The 21,037-nt window shown below is 42.5% G+C and overlaps 1 protein-coding gene across 3 annotated transcripts in view; it reads left to right on the top strand.

The window, feature by feature from the left end:
• The window catches only part of HS3ST5 (heparan sulfate-glucosamine 3-sulfotransferase 5), a 636,371-nt gene that overhangs the window by 584,936 nt on the left and 30,398 nt on the right, over window positions 1–21,037 (top strand). For 2 of the 3 annotated variants that reach the window (XM_078648573.1, XM_078648571.1), the window contains one exon: window positions 17,099–17,237. In XM_078648573.1, the coding sequence (XP_078504699.1) occupies window positions 17,131–17,237 (107 nt within the window). In that variant the 5' untranslated portion in view covers window positions 17,099–17,130. Of the gene's footprint in view, window positions 1–17,095; window positions 17,238–21,037 lie in introns of all 3 variants that reach the window. The other variant, XM_078648572.1, reaches the window with a different exon arrangement.

Here is a 21,037-nt window from a genome sequence, read left to right as displayed (position 1 = left end):
AAATAACAACTTTCTAACCTCAATTGCTTGCTTCCATGTACACGTATCGTTTATAAAAATTCCTAAATAGGGTTACGTATTAGTGTTCTCCACCTTGGTATTTTCGATATAAATATCTCTTTTCTTATGTCTAGGCCCTGAATTCATTATGAATGTTTTTTTAATGTTAATTCTTAAATCTAGGGTAGTCATATAGCTATTATACCTATTGAGTGCACGTTGGTGTTCCAGGGGAGTGCGTGCAATAATTACGAAATCGTCCGCATAGAGTAGAGCGGATATCGGGTGTTTATGCAGTAAGGGTAGGTCCTGGCACCCTTCCAACATGGCTTGTTCTAGGCCATTAGTATAGAGGGTAAAAAGGAAGGGTGCCAGGACTCAGCCCTGCCTTACTCTTCTCTCCACTCTAATCAGAGCCGTCAATTCGCCTCCTAATCCAAATCTCACCCTGGCCGTTGCATTTGAATACAATTCGCGCAAAGAGTTAACCAAGGAAAGCTCTACTCCCATCTCTAGTAAAATACTCCACAATTTCGAGTGGCTTACACAGTCAACGTAAGCCATATACAAATTCCCCCCTTTACATTCACATATTTACCCATTAAAAGGGTCAGATTGAGGGCCTGCTCCGTGGTACCCAGACCCTCCCTGAACCCCAATTGGAGGTCTGACAATATTGTGTTATCGTCAGCCCATTGTTGTAGGCGATCGAGAATAATACGGCCCGCTACTTTGCCTAAGGAGTCTAATAATGATATGGGGCGATAACACTATGGGCTTTGACGATCTCCTTTTTTTAAAACCTGGACCAGGATTGAGTCTGACCACGATTCAACAAGCCCCACTGTGCATGAGGCTTCCAGTACCCGAACCAATATTGGCGTCCACAGATCCATATTATATTTTAAAAAATCTACTGGGACCCCATCAGGGCCTGGTGCCTTTCCCCCTTTACTTGCCATTGCCTTTACTTGCAATTAAGGCAAATTCCACTTCTAGCTGGGTAAAATCAATTGCGATGGGGAAGATTGTGAGTTTTTGATGGGGGCTTATCTGCTCTATTTCTTTTGGGTCTCTCTTACCCTTGGCAGTTGAACCAAATATATGCGAAAAGTGTTCCACCCATAATGATTCGTATATGGCTATTTCTATTTCATCATTGTCCCTGGGTTCAGACAGAAATGGAGATTTAATTGTTTTCCAAAAAGTGGTACTATCCTTCATCATGCAGCTCTTATGTAATTCTGCCCATAATTCATGCTTCAATTCAGCTTTTCTTGTTTTTATTGCACGATTATATATCTTCCTTAGGAGAATAATTTCTTGCTTGTCCCTTTCTGTTTTATGAAGGGCAAATTTTAAGTTGGAATATGCTTTGGTACAAGCATTATTAAACCAACCCTTGGTTTTTCTCGTATTCCCTTTCAGATGAATACACAGGGCTTCATTACTGCATTTATTATGACCGCAAAACTATCTAAGATCTCTTGATGAGAAGAGGTAGTGTCTAAGCATTTTTCTATAGCCTTATAAGAGTTCTTCCTCTGTTGTGTTCTCAAGTGGATCAACTCGGTCCCACTTGAGCGAGTACCCATTTAACCCATCCAAGATCAGATTTTTCCGACCATATGTTCCCACTCGGTTAATCTTATCTCGATTGGTGGGGAGAGACAGTATAACACTATTAGGAAAGTGATCACTGGTAGCATTGTCATGTGTTTTAAAATTCAAGATGCGGGACGCAGCATTACTTGACACAAATATAAAATCTATAGAAGTTGAGGCTCCTCTACCATTAAAGGTCTGAGTGAGTGGAACTGGGGGGACCACTAGTTCATTTGCCAAACAAAGTTCCAAAATGAATAATGTCTCATTCAGACAATCCCCACTCATTGTATGAGGAAAATGTGTTAAATTATTAACATTCTCATCTTGCAAACCACAAGTTAAATTATAATTTTGCCCACATGGTGTTAGATTAAAATCACCCCCCCAAATTACAGAAACATTTCTTTTAGTATTCTTATTGTTAAACTCCAATAAAGTACAGGGAATATCTTTCAAGGTGGCTATCAACTGGACCTTGTGGAAGATATTATAAAATTTGACTAGCACAAAGATGTTGGATTTATTTATATCGAGAATTATTATTTGAAAATTGGGTTCCAGTTTCAAAGGAACTATTTCCCTAATCTCTAAAAGATTAGAGATAAACATGATCAAGCCTCCTTTAGCTCGCCCGGATGGGGAGGGAATTGCAGATGAAAAATTTGTTTTGAATCCATTAATGTGGATAGCTGATACAGCCCACGTCTCTTGGAGACAAAGTACATTGAATTTCCAAGCAAAACTGAGCCATTCATTGTTAAAAAAATTTGAACGCAGACCAGCTACGTTCCAGAAAAAGATATTAGGTCCAGATGCACTTGGAATTCTTGCCTCAACAGTATTTAATTCGATAAGTCCTCAAGGGGGGACGGGATTTGGCATATTACCTGTTCTTCCCTGTTTCAATACGGTGTAACAATCAGAGGCTGAACCCAAGCTCTCTGTTACAGTGCAATAATGAGAGATAGGGTAAACAGGAATACTACTATTAACCACAGTACGATGCCGTAAGGTATGAGTTAAGGCACGTTCCAATGGGATCAAACCTGATTGCGTACGGTCTTCATGTGTTCCTTGACATATGGGCCTTGATTTGGCCATTCAATCTATCTCCTCTAAACCAGATAACATGTGGTATCTATTAAAAGTTGGGACATATAGTAATAGCCTTGAGCTTGTTCAGCATTTCTGCAATTAAATTCACTCCTGTCTCTAATATGAGGTGGATAAAAGAAACCAAGTAGTAATATCTTTAGAGTTTTCCTAACTAGCAAAGGTGTTTTAAATGTCAAAACAATACAGTCACCAGGGAAGACTTTTCCTCGGTTCCCAACCCACTGAACCCTTCTCGCCATTTTAAATTCAACAAAAAGTTGTTCAGATAGGCCTGTCCTCCTACCTAGCCAATGAAGCGATTTATTTCTTAATGATTCCCAAATTTCAAATTCAGATGTAGCCTTTTTTGGGACATTTGCCAAAATAATTATATAAGGAGTTGCTTCAGGTGGTAGGTCAAGATGTTGATCCAATCCAGGAAAATCCCGGGTTTGGTCTAGGTGATTAGGCTCTATGTTTTGGTGAGTCTGTGGGACACATACAGGGGGATCCGACCATGTATTTTCTTTTGGTCTCATAATACCCCTATTCTTATCCTCAGGTGCTGCACTGATAGGTAAGCTGCTTGTCTGGGTCTGTAGGGGAAGGACGGATACAGCGTCTTTAAGGTTTGTCACTCCCGCCTTTAAAAGGTAATTTCCTTTAGTTTTTAAAAGCCTTATTTCTGGCGTACCCAGTTTTCCATCCTGAATAGTTGAATCCCTCTTCGCCATTCCCTGGTCTGTAACACCACCTTGTTTCCTTTTACTAGTGATGAGGTCTTCAATAATGGTTAATCTAGTGCCCATTTGATGTAAAGAGTCTCTTACGAAAATGTCTAATCTTTCAACCAGGGTCAGTAGACTCTTTAAATAATTGCTTTGCATATCAGGCCTACTATTATCATTCTCTTTAATTTTACTAAGGCCTTTTCTCATTCCTGTCCTTTTTTTCTCTTGATGACCCTGCTTCATCGTAGGAAGCACGATGGATTTTGATTTTTTTTATCCTCATCCGCTATATTATGTATAACTACTATTTTGTCTGCGCAGGCAGGATTCTTTTGTTTTTTCTGAGGAGGTTGAGGTATTGAATCCCAATCACTCACTAAAATCTCCTCAGAGATCTGTTGGATGCAACCATTTAGATCAATATTATGCCTTACGCTATGCCCCAAAACTTTAGGCCTTTCGGATTCAGAGTTTGGACATGATGTTCCTACCTCCAATGACTCTTCTACTGAGGAGATCTGCTTATCCAGGGTCCCCATTGCCCCTGTTAGATAACTCAATAGCGTTTGTTGGGTGTCACTAGGGACTCTTTTTTCTACACGGGGCTTAGGGCTTGGCATTTTCCTCTTGCCAATACTTATCTGTGTTGTCTGTACATAGTGCAATTTAAGGATACCAAGGGTGATCAATATACTTTTACTTTCACTGCATCCTGACTATCAGTCACAATCAAGAGAATATGATAAGTGAATATGGGAAACTTAGCACAGCCCAAAGTCACTTCTAGTTTTTGAGCCTATCCACTCAATTAATAGTTAATTCAACTCTTACTGTTAGACTTTTTGTCCTGTAAGTTCAATCAGAGTCCAAGAGGGGGGGCCCAGCCCAGCCTCATCCAGGCACAGACGGGCAAGGACGGGCCCGCCCTTAGCCCCGGCGAGCCCGCGCGCGTCCCGCACCATGGGAGCTCCCTGTGTCTCTTCTAGTCCCTGATGGCGCCGCACCTCTCGTGAGACCGCACTGCCCTCTGGATGGTGCAGTCCAGGCAGTCGGTGGTCCGTGATTGGAGGCTGAATAAGGCGATGGGGAGTTCCCGAATCCAAAGGCTCCCGGGCAGCAGCACAAATGTAAGGCGATTGCAGCAATTAGAAAACGGCAGCAAGAGAGAGAGAATGTATTCATTTTAATAATATTTAGTTTTGTAAAACAGTCGTCGATCCCCTGAATAGGCCTCGTGGACACCCAGGGGTCCTCGGCCCCCAAGTTAAGAACCACTGATCTAGAACATCAGTCGATACAGATTAAGGTACAACAAGCATGCACCAGCGACCAAGCCCAGACATACCCTACTCTCAAATTTACCCAACTGGTTGAAGGCCCTAAAGTGAAAGTTCGAAGGTCAACCTTTCCAAAAGAACTGCCTCCATCTTCAAACATGCACGGCAAGACAAAGAGAGTGCTGTTCTGATCAAAAGGCGCAACTGGAGCAATAGATGTGGGTGCCTTATTCTAGACCCTGGCTCACTGGTTAACCTTTTAAGACTACTCACCACTTTGGCAAAAAAATCTAACAAAAGGCTAAGAGCCCATTGTTCCCTTACAGCTCCATCTACCTTCCTATCACGTATCTAACAATAAGATCCATGACAACGATCAGCACAACAGATTATGCACTTTCACTGATTGTGATGAATAATTGGTCAACAACTGTTTGATCTCCTGAAACTAGTGATCAGCAATTACATATGGAGACTCCAGACCTCTTTAAGGTAAAACTCTCTCAACCTGTCTTCTTCGTGGATTTGATAGGTTGATTATGATACCGCCACATGGTTAATCTGGTCCAGGAACCGTTCGTTTATCAATTTCAAATTAAGCGCTGATTTGTTTAAAGAGTGCAGGAGACACGGAGCTCAAAAAACAAAGCGGTGGCACATCTTGAAAAGAAAACTACTGGATATTCATGTCCATTGCACTGACAAAGAGATTTGTATTCACTGGGAACAAATCCTTTCAAGGTACCTGATTTAAAAATCAGGAAATAATGCCTGGCTGTTGCGTTTTGATTAGTAGATGGTTAAGGCGGGCTTGCTACTTAAAAATGCCTGTCTATATTGCAGGACCTAGCAAGAAACTCTCACCCAGTTTAAGAAGATTTGGACAGCTCAGCGCTGCAGGAAAATTTGTAGTGCTGCATTCAGGGCCAGACTGGGAACCAAAGCAACTGCTCGGTCAGCCCCCATGGGGGGGAGAGGGGCTGGGGCCGAGCTGTTCGCCGGGGCCGGTTTCGGCCGATTTTGTAACAGGGGGCCGATACTGCTTGCCTCCAGTAGCAAAAACAGCCCCCCCATGAGCCCTAAACCGGCCCACACCCTGGCGGCCCACCAGGGAAACACCCGGTGCCCGCTATGGCCAGTCCGGCCCTGGCTGCATTGCACGAACAGTAAAATTCTATACAGTGCCATTTAGAGAGTTGTACAATGTTTTTTTAAGTGAACCTAAGTGTTGCCCCACAGCACAAAGGAAAGAGAGTAGAGTCTTAGGTAACATTTGTGTGTGAACTACACTCTCATGTACAAATTCCAATGCAGTGACACCAGCACAAGAGTAAACTACTTAAAATATGCAATTTTGCTGAAATTGGATGCTACGCTTGTGAATATCTGGTGCTTAATTTGTAAATGAATGAATGCTGGTTCCCAAAGCTCTGCTCAGAAGACCGTGGCCAGTGCAATTAAATGTTGGTGCGCTTAATACCAAGGCTGCATAGTATTAAATCTGCCTCATGCCTCTTAAATCATTCACCTTTATCTTACTATTGCAGGTTCCTGTTTTCTCCCTTTGTGACAGTTTTTCTTACTTCCACTTCCTCCGTCATTCCATTTTATATATTTTTCCATTTACTGCTCTTGGAAAATTAATGATAAAGGAAAATATGTGCCGGTCTCAGAAAATAAGTGCCAGTGAATTCGACCGGCAACCAACAGGTCAAATTAAGTATTGGAAATAAAACACGATATTCCATTTGCCCCTTGTTTTGCTACTGGTTTCATCTGGCGAACTTGAGCCCAGCACAGCTGACAACCCCAGCCTCCTCACTCCGACAGTCACAATCTCCGGCCAACGGATCACCGCTTGGGACCAGCTCATCACTCAGAGCACCACGGATATCGTGCACTCTATCCACTCAGGAGTGCCCACGAACACCTGTCCCCACCACATGTACAACCTCGGCAACAAGACCATCAGCGACAAGCCTACAGTGGAAACACGCTGAAGTCACACCCCTCCTCTAAAAAAACATTTGACAACCTCAACAAGCTCAAAAACTACAGGCCCATCTCTGTGCTCCCTCTCCCAGCAAGGTCCTTGAAAAGGCCATCAACAGTCAACTCACGGAACACCTCAAGAACAACAATCTTCAGGACGCACCACAATCCGGATTCTGCTCAAACCACACCACCGATACCGCCTTGATCGCAGTCACTGACCGCATCAGAACCATCCTAGACTGAGGAGAGGCGACTGCCTTGATCCTCCTTGACCTATCTGTGGCCTTCGACACTGTGTCCCCCCACACCTTGATCAAGAGACTCCGTCAGATCAGAATCCAAGAGGAGGCCCTCAATTGGATTGCATCCTTACTCACAGCCTTCAGAGGTAGCTTCTATTTCTTTAAGTTGCCTGCCTTGCCCTCGTTGCTTTCTCTGTTGTCATTGCTTGCCCTACTCTCCTCCCGCATTGTTGCTGTTGCCCCGCTCCTCCCACTCTCTCCCATGTTGTGCTGCTTCACTCCTCCTGCCCACTCCCTCCCACATTGTGTTGCCCCTCCCATCCCTCCCACCTGCTACCATGTTCTGATGCATGTCCCATACCTCCAGTTGTATGTGGTCTTGCTTGTCCCCTTTCACCCTCCTTCTGCTGTCCCTCATGTTGCTTGCCCCTCCTGCCCACCTCCTGCTGTCCGTCATCTTGCTGGGCGTCCCCTCACTGTCCAGTGTGTTATTAGCCCCCTCCCAACCTCCACCCACTGTCCCCCATGTTGCTTGCCCCCTTCCCCTCTCCTCCCACTGCTCGTGTTGGCCCACCCTTACTTGCCATAACAAAAAAGAGTTATAATTCTGCCATCTTTTTAGTTTTTTAATTTTACTTAACTCGCAACATCCTGACAGATTTTTTCTTGCCCCCTCTAGCTCTGCCACCTTGTCCCGCTTTCCCTGCCCTCCTGTTCTGTCACATACCCAACATTGATAAAGCCAAATACCTCTCACATGCATGAGAGTTATTTAGCTTTGCAATATTTTTAGCCATTGTATACAGCAGCACAGTTGTTGTGCAGCATGGTTGAAAGTAAAAACAGAAAAACACTATGACATGGCCAGTGTTGACAGCGCCATAGCTCTCTTTTTTATTTCCATCCATGCTGCACAGCAGGCACACTGCTGTACAACATGGATAAAAAAGAACATTGCCAAATCCAAATGATCTCGCATAGGCGAGACCTGTTGGTTTTGCCAATGCCCGTTTCTTCCTGTAGATGAGTCCCTTCTCTGCAGGCACTTGTTCATTTTACATTAGAAATCCATGTAAGTAGATTGTGACTATCAGAAGATGTTGCCCTTTGCAAGAACAAGCCAGGCAAAGCACTGAGAGACAATTATGTATTTAACCCTTAACAGTTATCAGTTGCTGCTGGCATCCTGGCTGTTCGCATTGTTCCTCCTAAGCTTTATTTTTACAGCAAACATGTCAACTCACAAGGAGATGAAGGACAGAGCTGAAATGGTACGTATTCTGTGGTTTTGTAGTTCTAATATATTCAAGGAGTCTTAATGCTGGATTAGTGCAGTGATTATTTTATTTCAATTCTGCGTGGTTCCAAGGTCGGAACCACTGTGTGTACAGAAGACAGCGAACACGTCTTTCGCCCCCTATTGGCGCGGAGGCCTGGGGCTTTTTTCAAGGCTGACAGTGTAGGCCACACGTAAAGTAAGTAGAGGTTTTATCCAGGGCCAGACTGACTACTGGGCGTTTTGGAATGCTGCCGAGCTGGGGGCTGATGTCACTGCGGTGGGGGCTGATTTCGTTCATGGAGACCTGCGTGTACTTCGAAATAATTAAAGCAAAACGAATTTCGTTCAGTACACGCAGGTCCCCATCAACTAAATCAGCCCCCAGCTCAGCAGCATTCTATTATTATTATTATAAAAGCTTTTGTAGCGCGCTCAATTACTAAGAAAATAGTATCCTGGCGCGAAAAAAGAGAGAGGGCAGAGCAGAAGGAATCCAGAGATGGTAATATTGAGAGAAAGGAGAACCCTACAGAGTTTCTAAAACACCCAGTAGCCAGTCCGGCCCTGGTTGTATAAACATGTATACAACATTAGATAACCGTGAAAGATTAGTTGCATATAAAGCCAATTGAAAATGAGAAAAAGAGTGAAAAAAGACTTATAGAACAGCAAAGAGAGGGACACAGAAAAGGGAAATGGAAAGAAAGGTGGAAGGGCATAGGTCAAAGGCAAACCCAAATTACAGTATGCAATAATATTGTGTGATATAGATCTAATTAACCAATCACAAGATTATATAAACAGAGATCTGATCAATGAAAATATTTTTGGCATTGTGAAACATGATTCAAGTTCAAGTCCAAACAAATACAACTTTGCACCAAAGAAATGTACGGATGCATTATATGATTGCATTATGATACTTGCAGCCTGATTCATCAAGCCGAAATCGGCTCGCAAAGGGCCAGATTCTGAGAATCTGGCCCCTTTGCGAGCGCTATTTTTGCATTTGGGATTCATCATCCCAAATGCAAAAATCGGTAATAGCGATTTCGCTATTTTGCGAGGAATTGCATTTAAGGAATCTCTATTTGAGATTCCTTAAATGCAATTCATCATCCATTTAAAAATTGCGAATTCGCAATTTCGGGCCGCTATTTACCGCAAGTTCAAACCTCGTGGTAAATAGCGAAAACTTAGAAAAATGCTTTTAAAAGCATTTTTCTAAGTTGCATGTTGCACACACACATGTCCTTTGGACATGTGTGTGCGCAACACCTGTTTCAATTTGCATTTAAGGGGTGCTACAGGGTGTTCTTTGGACACCCCTGGCACCCTTTAAATCGCTATCTTATTTGCGATTAGCAATTTGCTAATCGCAAATAAGGAATGTGTAGGAATCGCATTTCTTTATGCAATTCCTACATGAATCCCGTTTTGCAAGTCCTTAATAGCGATTCGTTATGAATCGCTATTAGGGGCTCGCAAAACGGGAGATTGATGAATCAGGCTGTTGGTTTCTTGAACAGTTTATGAACAGTATAGTGGTTTAGTGTCAAGATAATGATCATTGGTTAGACAATGGTCACAGAAGGGGAATATTTGTAATTTCTGTATGATAGGAGTAAGGTAATATAAGCTCAAAAAAGATTTTGCGATTGATATGGTGCAAATTTACACTGAGTCCATGTAGCCCCATAGATGAATGGTGGAAAAGGCAATAGACACCCTAGTGAAGGGGGGGGGGGGTGAGTGCTCGAATAGTAGCCTGGTGTGTGAGCGCTGGGACACTGTGAGTAGACCAACAATGGTACATATAGTAGCACCATCACCAGAGATGCCGAAATCAGAGTGCGGAGGAATAAAGCGTCTTGATCAGGAAATGGTGTCCATGTCCAGAAGGATGGAGGGAGGACATGGAAGCTAAAATTTCTATATTCTATGTATGAACTTTAGACACCTCAAATACAAACTATCAATGTCAGAGCCAGTAGGTCTGGTATTGACATCGAGCTTTTCAACTTTTTGGAATTCTTATTTTGTTGTCTCATGGTTTCCGCAAACCTTCATTGATAAACTCTGCAAAAAAATGCTGGCTACCGGCAAAAATATTTGTTTGTCTCAAATAAGCCCACATTCCCATAGTAGCCCCAGGTATTGAAGCGAACTACTTTGCATGTGGATGTGCACTTTGTGAAAGAGCAGCATGCCATAACGTACAGTGAAGTCAGCCAATGGCTGAAGTGAGCTGATACATTGCCTCATGATGCATGCTGAAGTTGGTGGAATACAAATGTGAATGACACAGCAACAGACTTGTAGATGAAGTCTGGCTAAAAACCCATACAACTAACTATGTTATACGCTTAATTTTTGTAAAATCAAAAGGTCATAGCTAACACCAGACCTAAAAAAGCCAATCTGTCTGGCATTGGCTGCCAGCCTCTTTCCTCTGCTAATGCCTTTTTTTTTAAATGTTTTTGTGAATCTTTATATATTTAGAGACAGATACAGATGGTTGTGTAGCTAGATAGAGAGGGTTGCAATGATTGATACATGGATAGATAGATAGATAGATAGATAGATAGATAGATAGATAGATAGATAGATAGATAGATAGATAGATAGATAGATAGATAGATAGATAGATAGATAGATAGATAGATAGACAGACAAACTAAAAAGCCATACAAGCAGCATATGCATAGTAAATTGGTTTACAAGTATAACTTTGGTCCTCAAAATCCATACCAGCATGACATACAGGAGTGTAGTTATAAATGCCCTTCATTGTTTGCATACTGAAAAGAGGATAACTTTATAAAGAACAGTTACAAATGGATACAATTTGGTATGCTGTGAAATAGGAGCATCAGATAAACAAAGTCCACTCCAAATGGAATTTACAACAGCATTATTAGGATTCAGGAGCTGATAAAGTCAGAATGTGCCTTGTGCCTCATCAAAAAAGAACATGGAAGAGTTGGTAGAAAGCGTCCTGCTATCACATCAGGCTCTAGACACAAAGACAAAACCATAGCAATAATAAAGTAGAAACAATAATACTGCCACAGAAGGGAACTTCATGATGTGTGGATGTCCTCCTTGTAAAAGAGCAAAATGCAGTCACTCAAAGTGAAGTAATCCAGTGGCTAAAGTAGGCTGACCCACTGCCCCATTTTGTTTACTGTAGTTGGTGGATGTAAAATATGAATGACACTTTAACAGAACAATGAATGAAGAGAGCTGGCTGAAGGCCCCTTTAACCCCGTTGGTGCTGAGTTACGGTGGGCGTGTGCTGATGACGGCCGGGAGCCGTCATGACCACGCCTGCGATCAGAATGTGCCTCACAGGCGCGGAATTCCGGCCGCGGCCAGGGGGTTAAATAAATGTCTTGGCTAATGCCTGCCCTAAAAAACAGATGTGTGGCTCTGTGCTGAGCCAGCGCTGATCTTCATGATACATTCCCTGGTGAGCAAAAATCTGCATCTGTGCCTTTTCTCAAATAAAAACAACTACCCTGCAAAGTCCATAAATAGCATCAGTTTTCCTCCTTGTCTTGTTGCATTTCTATCCAGGTCACAGTAGCTACTGACAACTGAAATATTAATTAGTTGCATGCAGCGTTGTAAAGGACAGGATAGAGCAGGGGATGAAAGAATCGCTATGAGCCAAAAAAACTCAAATTCTGCATTTAATCATAATTTAAGAAGATTTAGACATTTGAGAGCACTCACATTTTGAAGGGCAGGGAGACTGGGATCTAGAAGACACTGTAGACTAGGCTATTGCCTCATTAAATCTTGACTGTCTACCATTACCTTCAAAGATCCACTGAGAGCATAAAAGTGTACGCTTATCGCACCCTTCTATGTATGCTTACATTACTTTATGAATCGGTCCTAAAATAAAGTGTGAATATTCACGTAATATATGTATACAATTAGTATAAGTAGAATTGATTTTGCCCGCCTTGCACTCTTACTAATTGGGAAGAGGGTGTTTTGGGGCCAGTAGACCGAGGCATGCAAGCATGCATCAAATAACACTCCTGGGGCAGTATTGTAAAAAGTGCCCCGGAGGTGCAACTGGCGTTTGCGCCTGCTGTGCACGACCCCGGGGCACTTTGGTATTACAGAAGAGGCCGCAGACGCTTGTGGGGCACCTTCAGTAATACTGATTTATTTATTTAGCGCTGGCGCACATCTAGCGCCGGCGCTTCCTCAAGAGGGTGCCCTATGCAAATGAGGGAATCTCCTTGCCTCAGCTCCAGCACCGAATCACAGACACGTGCGCAGAAGCAAAGAAGCTCTCAGAAGGCTCGCTGACAGTGCGCCACCTAAAAGATGGTGGGGTGGCGGACTGTTGGTGTGCCCCCTGAGATCTGCCCTCTAGAGGGGGCAAAGGAGATCACATGGACCTCCCCCAGCCATCCCCTTGCTGGCGGGTGCAGTTCCTGAGAGCACCCGCATGCAAGGGGATCTCTAATCCTGCTTCAAAGTGAGAGGGGTTACCGTCTGCACTGTGAAAAGACAGAGCGGCTTTAAAGCAGCTGTTCCATTTTTCACATGAATGGTGTTCACGGTTGCCCTGCCATCATAATACGGCGCATTTTCCTTCATTGCGCTGGGCACACCTTTTAAAAGGTGCGCCCAGCGCAATGAAGGAAAATACGCCGCATGTATAATGTGGCCCCTGTAGTGCTACTTCCAGTACTTATAAATACTTCTGCGTGAATTGGAGACTTTAAGTGTATACCAAAGTACTACAGGATATCCAAGATGAGCTGCAATATCGGCCCTGTAACAAAATAGGCCGAAACCGGCCATGGCAAACATTTCGATCGTACCCCCAACCCCAACATCCCGCCCCCCCCATAATCCCCCCAGGGGGCTGGCCGAGCACTTTGCCAGGGCCGGTTTTGGTTCTCAGCCCGGCCCTGCTTCTGGAGGGGTCTGCACTCTGCATTGAGGCAATAGGGCTATATAGGACTTTTGCTCCTCCCTTTCATCATCAGCGTCATCTTCACGTTTGGCATCACGTAACAAGCGCACCTTTTCATTTGTCTCCTTTTCTTGAACCGTTATCTAATATTATGCTCATGTTTATGTTATAAATACGATTTTAACCCCTTGCACGCTGATGATGGAACCGCTCCGTCATCAGCTGCGGGTGCGCTGTGCTGATGACGGAGCGGTTCCGTCATGGCCCGCCCCGCTCGATAGAACGCTCATGCGCGGCGCGAATTCCGCGCCTGCGCTGAGGGTTCTATTGAGTGGGGCGGGCCATGACGGAACCGCTCCGTCACCAGCATAGCTTAACCGACGCTGGTGACGGAGCGGTTCCGTCACCAGCATGCGGCCGCCGCGCGGCCGCCCCGCCCCCTTAGCACTGCGGCGGAATAGCCGCCGCAGTGAACGGGTTAAAATATGCAGTGTGTGTGCAATGAAACCTTCGACCAGCCAAGTGTTGCCGAGTCTGGCAGTCTTTTAATTAATATGTTTTAATTAAAATAAAGTTGACAGCTTTTTTTTTTTTTAGCAACTGAATAAACTTTACCTGCAAGACTCGATTTTCTCATAGCAGCTTCACCTTCCAAACATGCGATACATTCAGTCTTTGTCGCCGCGGGAACTCATCCATGTCTTTCGCCCCTCTCACAGTCCGTCCTCACCTTCTCCCGCCTTCCTCTACCTTCTTCCTGATTTTCTTTTCCTCTCTTCTCTCTTTCTCTCTCTCTCTCTCTCTCTCTCTCTCTCCTCTCTCTCTCTCTCTCTCTCTAAGTAAAGCTTAACAGAGGCAAGTGAATGAATTCAAGATTTTGGGGGAAGAACACAGATCTTCAAAAGACGGCTGGTGTGAAGGAAGGTCAGCAGAGAGGGGATATATGGAAGGAACAAGGCAGAAAGAGTGGATAGGGTGAAAAGAGGTGTTACCAAGAGGAAAGGAGGGAGCTCCGAATTTGTAAATATTAGCCAGATAAGGTAGCATATTTAACCCCGATGGAAGATAGCTAAGTTGGTTAAGGCAGTTGTTACAGCGACGTGTATGTATAACCTGTTTGAAGCCAGATATTTATGTAATGTCAATAAAATGTTCAAAAACTAATATAATAATGTATAGCTGAGACTCAGGAAAATAGCCAGGTGTTTTTGCTCAACCATTAATAAAAAAACATGTTTTAAAAAATCTTCTCTGGTATTTTGAGGCAATTAAAAGACCATGTTCCATATTATGTACATATACTACATTCAACCCCACAGTATTGGTGTTACATGAAGCTGCACTGATAGCTTCTACTGGTTCCACAGGGCTCGATTCTGAATTTATGTTAAGAAAAAGTTCCATCTGTTTGGGGTAACTATCCGATCTCTACTCATTAGAACTATATAACGCACAGAGTACATTCATGTCTGTAGATTTCAAAATCTATATCCGCAGCGCTTATTAAGCACCCAAACATGTCAATCAATATCTAGACTCCAGAGCAGCATTAGAGTCTGACTCCTACTCACCTATAAAAATCTGCTAGCACGGTAGGTTGTCCTGAGTTGTATTATGAAGGTGAGGGGTGGGAGCATGGATATTTCCAAGACAGGGTGAGGGTTTGTCTTTCGGAAGATGATAAACACATACAAATGTATAACTTTGTAGATATTCACAAACCTTTCTTATTTATTCTCTCCCCCCAAATTTATGCGCTTAACTTTAGTTCCAGAAAGGTTTGAGCAATTGTGAAAAATGACTGTGAAAATCATGTAACCACTCCCTTATTTTCGGTGTGTCTTGGCAAACCTATGATTTCATTGGGTATCTAAGGGCCATATGTATCAACAACCTGATTTGCGATTCTCAAATAGCGATTTTTTAGAAATCGCTATTTGAGAATCACAAATAGGGATGTATGTACAAAATCGCAATTTTTAGCGATTTCTTAGTATTCCTTAATTGCGATTTGCAAATTGCGAATTGCAATTAAGGAATACTTTCCCATTCATTTCTATGGGCCAGGAAGCCCATAGGAATGAATGGGAAGATATTCTCAATTTGCAATTCGCAATTTGAGAATCGCAAATTGAGAATAATTTCAAGGGTGCAGGGGTGTCCAAAGGACACCCTGTTGCACCCCTGAAATTAGCATGGGTGCACATGTGGCGCACATACATGCCCAAAGGGCATGTATGTACTTCACATTGCACTTTGAAAAATGCAAAAAAGTGAATTTTTCAAGGAATTCACAAATTACCACCAACTTGAAGTTGGTAGTAATTTGCGATTCCTTAAGGCCAATTTGCATTTTTGTAATGCTTCTTACATTGCATTTAAAGAATCACAAAATGTGCGATTCCTTAAATGCAATCACAAACTAAGGAATCGCAAATTTTGCCATTCCTTATTCTGCACGCAGATTTCTTTCATACATACCATTTAGCACTAATGCGTCCGCAAACGCCGAAATTCGCAGAATTTCGGCGTTTGCGAACACATTAGTGCTGGATACATATGGCCCTATGTTAGGTATTTGACTTATAAGGACTCCAACTCCTGACTTTAGTATGGCTTACACAACATACATATTGGAGGCCATCTTAATAATGCTCAGGCTGACTTTGGAAACCTGTCAGGCCCTTGTTAATGTGACTGATGATGGTCATATACAACCACCTGTTAAAGAGACACAGTGTTGTTTCACAAACTGCTTTCAGTGCAGCCACACTACATTTTAAACAAGGGCCGTCTCAAATTATTTTCGGCCATGGATGAGGTACATTTTTTTACACCTCACCCCAACAGGTGGCGCAATAGGCAACCACCCAGGGCGCCTTTGCTCTGAAAAGGCCCCGATTTCGGCCAGGTTTACAAAGATTTCATGTAAAGTGGTACACGAATTGAAGTTGCTGTGCTTTGTTGTGTGAAAGGGTAATAATCTGATTTATTTTGGATTGTAAATCCTCCCCAGTAGACTGTGCTTCGGGTCTGCATTAAAAAAGTAATGCAAACCTGGCGCAAAGTCTGTGCAGATCTGGGCCTTGATGTTTAACAGAAAATGTTGTGTGCATGTGTATGTTTTTAATTCATAAATTGTGGCAGCTTATCTGAGTTCTTGCTGTACCACAAATGCGAGCCACGGTTTGAAACCTATTTGGATGAGATTGACCCACCATTTACCTGATTGTTGTATATATAATTCAGACTCGGTACTCGCCCACTTGCATCTTTTACCAGTAAATGGAGTTTTCACCCAGACAGGGATGTATGACGGTACAACGCGTGCTTTTACAACATGTACCATTACGACGCAGGTTTTACAACGCAAGTCTTGCATATTGTAGGTCAGACACTGGTTCTTGTGGGGTCTTCTCTATAGCTAAATTCCTAGAAGCAATCTGGCCCATCAGTGTCCGGATACTCATGCAAATGTCAGATGCTAAGCATTGAATATAGGAATTAATTACAGCCATGATAGCTGTTAATGTATATTTTTGTCCAGCTGACCAGTACATATAATCTGCAAAGAAATGTTGTAACTTACAACAAAATAGTGTATTTTTGCCGCTTTTGCTTTTAAAGTTGTGTTTTACTTCTAAAATTGACTTTGCACATAGATTTTATTTAATTGAAAATGTTAAAATTGTGGTTGTCTTACCTGAAATCCTTTAGCTTGTATTAACTTGACTAATATTATAATGTGTTTTCTATCTTGTATTGCTTTTATGGTCTCCGACCAAAAGAAAGTATTTAAATCGAATCAAATTCATAAATATGATGCCTGAAGCAAGAGATGGTACTGTATTGTCTACATTAGAGGCAGACGTCAGTACGTATATGGCAACGTGTTGATGTGTGCTTTTCTGCTCTGGTCCCAGCAGAATGAAGAAGTCCTGAAGATTGATGGAGGGCCATGCTATTCAAACAGCAGGCGTTGCTGAGACAGAAGCTCTTTGTGCTAGGCAGCCTGGCTGTTGGAAGTCTCCTTTATCTAGTTGCCAGAGTTGGGAGCTTGGATAGGTAAGTCCAGTAAATATTAAATGTTTGCAAGACCTTGTGTGTGCATGTGTGTGAATATCCTTATGGATACATGAACATGAACTCCAATTTGCTTGCTTACCTGGAAATACCTTTTGAGCCATCTACTCATACCTGATAAAACAGCTCAGCGGTGTAAGCTCTTATTCGTGGCGTCCACACACAATGCCTTTACTCCATAGGCTTCAAGACTGCCTGGGGGACTCAGTCACTCAGACTATTGGATACCATTAAATTGGCAACTAGGAGCAATCTGTTAAAAATATGCAGCTGCTTCTGGACTTCACCCAGCAACCTGTCTACATTCGGTGTGTACTAACATGGTATCACCAATAGTTCCAAACGGCCATATCACCCAAAGTGATCTGTGACTGTTTTGCTATAATGTATACTAAGAGCAGTCTTTAACTTTGAGATGTAATCAAACATGGCAGGTCATAGCACTCTAAAACATGCTATAGCTCTAAGATGTAATCAAGAGGCGTAAGTCGTAGAAGACTGAAAGGTTGCTATAAGGCTGAGCTGTAATCAAGAAGCAAAGGTCGAAGAGCACCAAAAACATGCTATAATGCTGAGATGTAATCAAAAGACATAGATCATACAACACCAAAAGCATGCCATAACGCTGAGATGTAATCAAGAGACATAAGTCATAGAACACTAAAAGCATCATGCAATACTGAGACGTAATCAAGAGACATAAGCTATATACCCATAATCGAATTCCAGACCTGAAACCCACATTTTCAATACTCTGGATTTGACTACTTGGAAACTACTTTCAGCACAGCCTTCCCCTGTGACCAGGAGAGGACTATACTTGTTTTCATCAATGTGCAATTACTAATACGTCCTTACCATTAATTACTAAAATAATGGAAATGTAATGTGACAAGCTACCCAGGTCCAATTCTCAACCTTTGGGACAAGATTCAAGCTCTAAAAAGAAACAACTGGATAGGCTGTCCCCCTCCACTGACAGACATTTATCCCTAACAATACATAAACTCTCCTGCTGTGCCATACAACAAACACAGCCCACAGCACATGGCTCCCCCATACTTTATGCCATCATTCATCACTAAACACCAACACCACCCCTTCTTGTCACAAGGGAGTACCTACAACTCCATGCTCATCAAACATCTTCATCCACTAAATACCCTGCCAGGCCGACCCATCTCTCTGCATTCCTTCCCCTGGATCCATCTCTTATTTCTTATCTATGCCAGACCTTAAGAGGGAGCCACCACTGAACTAACCAACTGAGCTGTATAGTCCCACTCAAAAAAGTATGGTTAATTGATTTGATGGGTCGGTTCCCCATTGATATTATCCCACAAGGTTATACTTTTTTATTAAAGCACTATTGTCATGGTGGATCTTATAGATCCATTAGTTTTTCCATCCACCCTTTTTCAAGAAGAAAAGAACCTATGATAGAGCTTTCTCAGGAGCAGTACCCAGGATCTGGAACTCTCTTCCGCCAAACATTAGAAAAATAACAAACACAGCGACTTTCAAGAGGGAAACGAAAATATTTCTAATGAGCAAGTTCCTCCCATAGACAAGATGGGTCAGATGTAGCACCATGTCATTGTCTTGTCCAAAACCTTTACTCCAGGGAAGGGAAAAGAAAGTCGCCGGCTGAGTGGGACATATGCGAGGGCAATACGACAGGCTTCAAGACCATGAGTGGTGAAGATGGTTTATAAAGGAATATTCAACTAAAAGTCATGTGCGCGAAGACGTTTCCCGAACATACCTCTGGCCACTGTATGTATTTAGATTAGCCTGTTACTTATAGGCCATAACTCATTGGGAGATAGCCATTCAAAGAGTACTATACAAATTCCTGGTCACAGATCTAGATGAATATAGAATGGTCCAACATAATGAGTCTTTTCGCATATCTTACTCTTGCACTGCATGTTTGTTTAACCTTGTAATTTGCCTGATCGTGTTGTTTGCATTCTTAGTACTAAATTGAACTGGGTATAGTTGCACTATACTAAACTTGTATCTATTCTACCTCATACTATGTAAAGCGCTCTGATACCCAACGGTCTTGTTCTCTCGATACAAAACTCTTTAAATAAATAAATCTGTAAAGAACTGAAGAGGCCCTCCAAGAACCCACCTGTGAAATATGTTACAGGCTCAAGCTTCTCTATTGACTGCGTTCTTTTAACACACAAAATTTCACATATTTTGGCTTTTTTAAATGTATCTTTTTATTGACAGTTGAATTCAACTACAGTCTGCCAAACTGGTACCTTCATGCTTTTCACATTAACTTCGAGCATCTCTCCATGACCCCTGACCCTCCGTATCTCTTCATTCATTGTTCGCTTCAATCATATTGTCTCTTGGGCCTGCCACCTCAGCCGAAATTCTTACATATCTGGCCCCTAAAGGTATTTAATCTGTTCCAGATTATTTCCCATCTCCAGGGACAACCTCTACCCTAATAAACCACCCATACATCAATCCATGTCTCATTGCCACGCACCCTAGACCTGGGGCCTGTCTGGCTCCCCAAGCTTTTGCAATGTTCCTTTTGCACTGGCTTTTTATGGAGCTTTTGTCCTGATAAAGTATGGCAGCTTTTACCTGTTGTAAATTGCGAGGGTATGATAATTATCTTGCAACTCATGATTCCAACCCATGTGTAAACAAATGATTGCAGGGTGGTCTGAATTCAGACCTGCACTGGGTATGAAGCTCTGATTTTCAGTTAGTTAGAGGGTTAGGCGCTATTTATCGCTATAATAAAAATCAAACTTCCAGGGGTTCGTAATTTATTGGTTGCAAAAATAGCACCTATTTTTGGTTATTGGGGAATAACGCGGATTTTGGTGTTTCATTGAATAAAGTATCAGGTAATTAATGTGCTCCCTAATTACCCGGGTTGGTAAATAAACAGGCAACTGAGAATTCTGAACACTGCACAAACAGTTTGCTCAGGGGTGGGAAAACTCTGACCAAACCGGAATCAGGGCTTAAGGCATAGATGCATCAAGGAAAAATCCGCTCGCAAAGGGGCAGATTCTCAGAATCTGCCCCTTTGCATCCGGTATTTTTGCATTTGGGATGCATCATCCCAAATGCAAAAATCGCAAATTAAGAAATCGCAAAATTGCGATTACTTGCATTTAAGGAATCTCAAATTGAGATTCCTTAAATGCAATGCATTATAGTTTAAAAAATAGCGATTTCGCTAATAGGGATCGCAAATTACCATGAAGTTGAACTTCATTGTAAATTGCAAAAACTTTGAAAAATGCACTAAAGTTCATTTTTCAAAGTTTCATGTTGTGCATACACATGCCCTAAGGACATGTGTGTGCGCAACATATGTGTACAGATCAATTTCAGGGGTGCAACAGGGTGTTCTTTGGACACCCCTGCACCCTTGAAATCGCATTCTCAATTTGCGATTCGCTAATTGCGATTCGCAAATTGAGAATGTCTTCCCATGGGGAGGTATTCCTTAATTGTGACTCGCAATTTGCGAGTCGCAATTAAGGAATTTTAAGAAATTGCTATTTTTTTTAGTGATTTCTTCATGCATTGCATTTTGCTATTCCTTAATAGCGAATCGTTATTTTTCGCTATTAAGGAATAGCAAAATGGGTTCTTGATGCATCTGGGGGTAAGAATTCCGAGCCCTGCACAAACAGTTTGCTCAGGGGTGGGGACAAACTCTGACCAACTTGGAATCAGGGCTTAAGTCTTTTAAACCTTCTGTTTGCTGTTCTTTTTCCTTGCCTTGGCCTCTT

The sequence above is a fragment of the Lissotriton helveticus genome, chromosome 6, assembly GCF_964261635.1.
Source record: "Lissotriton helveticus chromosome 6, aLisHel1.1, whole genome shotgun sequence".
NCBI classification, from domain to species: domain Eukaryota; kingdom Metazoa; phylum Chordata; class Amphibia; order Caudata; family Salamandridae; genus Lissotriton; species Lissotriton helveticus.
The sequence above is the reverse complement of the archived record's forward strand: the minus strand, read 5'-3'. Positions and strand labels throughout refer to the sequence as shown.